The sequence below is a fragment of the Hyposmocoma kahamanoa genome, unplaced genomic scaffold (assembly GCF_003589595.1).
Source record: "Hyposmocoma kahamanoa isolate Upper Pololo Valley unplaced genomic scaffold, ASM358959v1 102, whole genome shotgun sequence".
Taxonomy (NCBI): domain Eukaryota; kingdom Metazoa; phylum Arthropoda; class Insecta; order Lepidoptera; family Cosmopterigidae; genus Hyposmocoma; species Hyposmocoma kahamanoa.
In genome coordinates, this window is record NW_020653337.1 from 8,450,279 (window position 1) to 8,452,953 (window position 2,675).

Consider the following 2,675-nt stretch of genomic DNA (forward strand, 5'->3'; position numbering starts at 1 on the left):
ACTCAGAGTGAAACTACTCAGTTTGAGACCAGGTAATTAGTGTGGTTGTCTGGCACATTATTATTATTTTACAAAGATTATTTACTTTCAGAATCCAAACAAGAGAGTTTCATTAATCTTATGTGGCGACTTTAATAGTGTACCATCATGTGGTATTTATCAACTTTATACTACTGGAGTATCACCAGATACTTTACCTGATTGGAAATCCAGTAAGAATTATTATATTATTTATATAATGTTGCTTTTTGCAATGGTGTACATTAAACATGTATATGTGATTTTTCAGATTCAAATGAAACAGTATCCAATTTAGTTCTGGAACAAGACATTTTTTTAGATAGTGCTTGTGGCACCCCACCATTTACGAATTTCACAGCTTTATTTGCTGATTGCTTAGATTACATATACTATGAACGAGTCAATTTGGAAGTTGAACAGGTAGGCATTACTTGTAAGCAAGTAAGTACAACCAATGATATAATGTATGTGGGTTAAGAATTGCCCAGTCACATATATAGCAACCATTTTGCTATATAATCGGTATGATGGTGGATTTCACCATTTAATATTAATTAAAAACATCAGTCATTTGGTCACCATTGGTTCAGTTTGTTTGTTACAATATTTACATTTCTTTCAGGTAGTTCCATTTCCTAGCCTAGAAGAATTGCAGGCGCACACAGCTTTACCGAGTATTGTCTTTCCATCGGACCACATAGCTTTGATATCTGATTTACGTTTTATATGATGCTACTTATAAGAGAAATAAGTTATATGCATAATATTGTAAATAAAGCAATATGTACATTGATAGCATTATCATAATAATTTGTCTTTCAATAGGGTAAACAGGGAGTATGGATGTCCACTTGCTTCGTTCTCAATATAATTTGCTTCACTTTTGCTGTCTCCACCCATGTCAATCTCGATGTATAGAGTAGAAGTATGAATTTCAGTTTCCGAAATTCAATGGCACTTATTGAGTGATTTTTGTAAAGCCCTTTTTTCTTTTGGTTTTAAGGTCTGAAACATACAAATAATTTCAAGCAATGTCAATAATTATAAAATGACAGAAATATTTAACTTAAATACAACAAAAAACGATATTTTAGGTCACACAAATGAGATTGCAGTAACACGAATGATTTTCTCATAAAGATAAATGAGAAACACTGCACAGTAAAGAGAAATTATTATTACAACACACATTTTATCGTTCACAAAAGAACATTTAATATGTAACAATAGATTTAGTATATAGGATGAATTTTTAGTCATCGTCCAAACTTTCATATTATGATCTTTAATGAAAATATAACGTGCGCAAATTTTCCTTTTAGGGTAAATCAATAGGTACTAAAATTAAGATATGCCATCGCAAAATTGTTTTAAAAAATTGCGCGCGTGTGGACAGCCTACTCGATATGCGCGCTAGGCCATCCCCCGCGTCATTGATAAAAGACATAAGTTGCAAATTTTCCCTTCATACTTTCACGGGCTTAGGACCGTCAAGTTACAAAAGGCTTTTGTGATGTTATTTTAGAATGTAGACAATTAATTCGAATTCAAGTCACGATTTTGTTACATTAACGCACGAAAACGAGAGCGGAAGTTATTTATAAGTAAATTGTTTTAGAGGTTTGACAAAATTTAATAATGCACCTGATAAACACACCTAATTAGGAAAGTTCGTTTCCCGAACTTAACTTCTACGCATTTAAAGCGTTGTGTTACCGAAGGCCATCGAAGAATTTACTTATTGAATTTCAAAGTCACTAAAAATTTTACCATGTGTAGAGAACAAAAGAAAATAATCTTTACTTTTGTTTGTGAGACAAACAAATAAAAGGTTCGCTTCCTACGATGAATTGTAACGAATTAGTATTTAGCAAGTAATAAAAAAAAAGAATCTTCCCATCGCCCTTTTGTTATCTACGTACGTGGTGTTTTTTAATAGTGAACTAGAAACATTTTATAATAATATCAATAAATTTAAACAAAACATCGATTTACGACAAATGTAGTCCGCACTCGTATCGTACACAGAAGTATAAAAATAAAAGCAGGCCATGCCTTTTGCAATAAGGCGTATTTTAAAAATTTGAATCAACTTATGTACATTTAATTAAAATCAAATAAAAATTACCTTAGCGTAACAACTTTAACAGTATTTTAATAAAAGCTCAAAATGTAAACCATTCCTCTCCAAGCAGATTCTTGCACGTTTTTGAATATTGTCTTGTATTTTGTTCAGCACTGCAGTGTTACTTTTCACTTGTGCAAATGCACTTTCAATTTTTAGTTTCAATTCGTTGAGGCTTTGGGCCTCCGCCACATACACGCGGCGTTTAATTTCGCCCCACAAAAAAAAGTCACAGGGTGTGAGGTCTGGTGACCTAGGTGGCCATGGAACGGGACCCCCGCGGCCGATCCAGCGATTCCCGTATTCCATATTTAAATAATTCCTCACGTCGATAGCGTAATGTGGCGGTGCACCGTCATGCTGATAATAAAAAGCAGGATGGTTAATGAGGGCTAGCGGTACGTCGTCCATCAAAACAGAGACTATGCTTTGTAGCATATTGAGATAGGTGCCTCCGGTCAGCCGCCCCTCAATAAAATACGGCCCTAGAATTTTATCACCGACAATCCCGGCCCACACATTTGCACTA

At 34.2% G+C, this 2,675-nt stretch overlaps 1 protein-coding gene across 1 annotated transcript; it reads left to right on the plus strand.

The window, feature by feature from the left end:
- Positions 1 to 43: 43 nt before the first annotated feature.
- On the plus strand, positions 44 to 992 carry LOC113236637 (2',5'-phosphodiesterase 12-like; the record flags this gene model as incomplete). Its single annotated transcript, XM_026472802.1, has 3 exons — positions 44 to 212; positions 290 to 441; positions 644 to 992. Coding segments are annotated over 3 exons (429 nt in total), but the record flags the coding sequence as incomplete, so codon positions are not given.
- Positions 993 to 2,675: the final 1,683 nt, after the last annotated feature.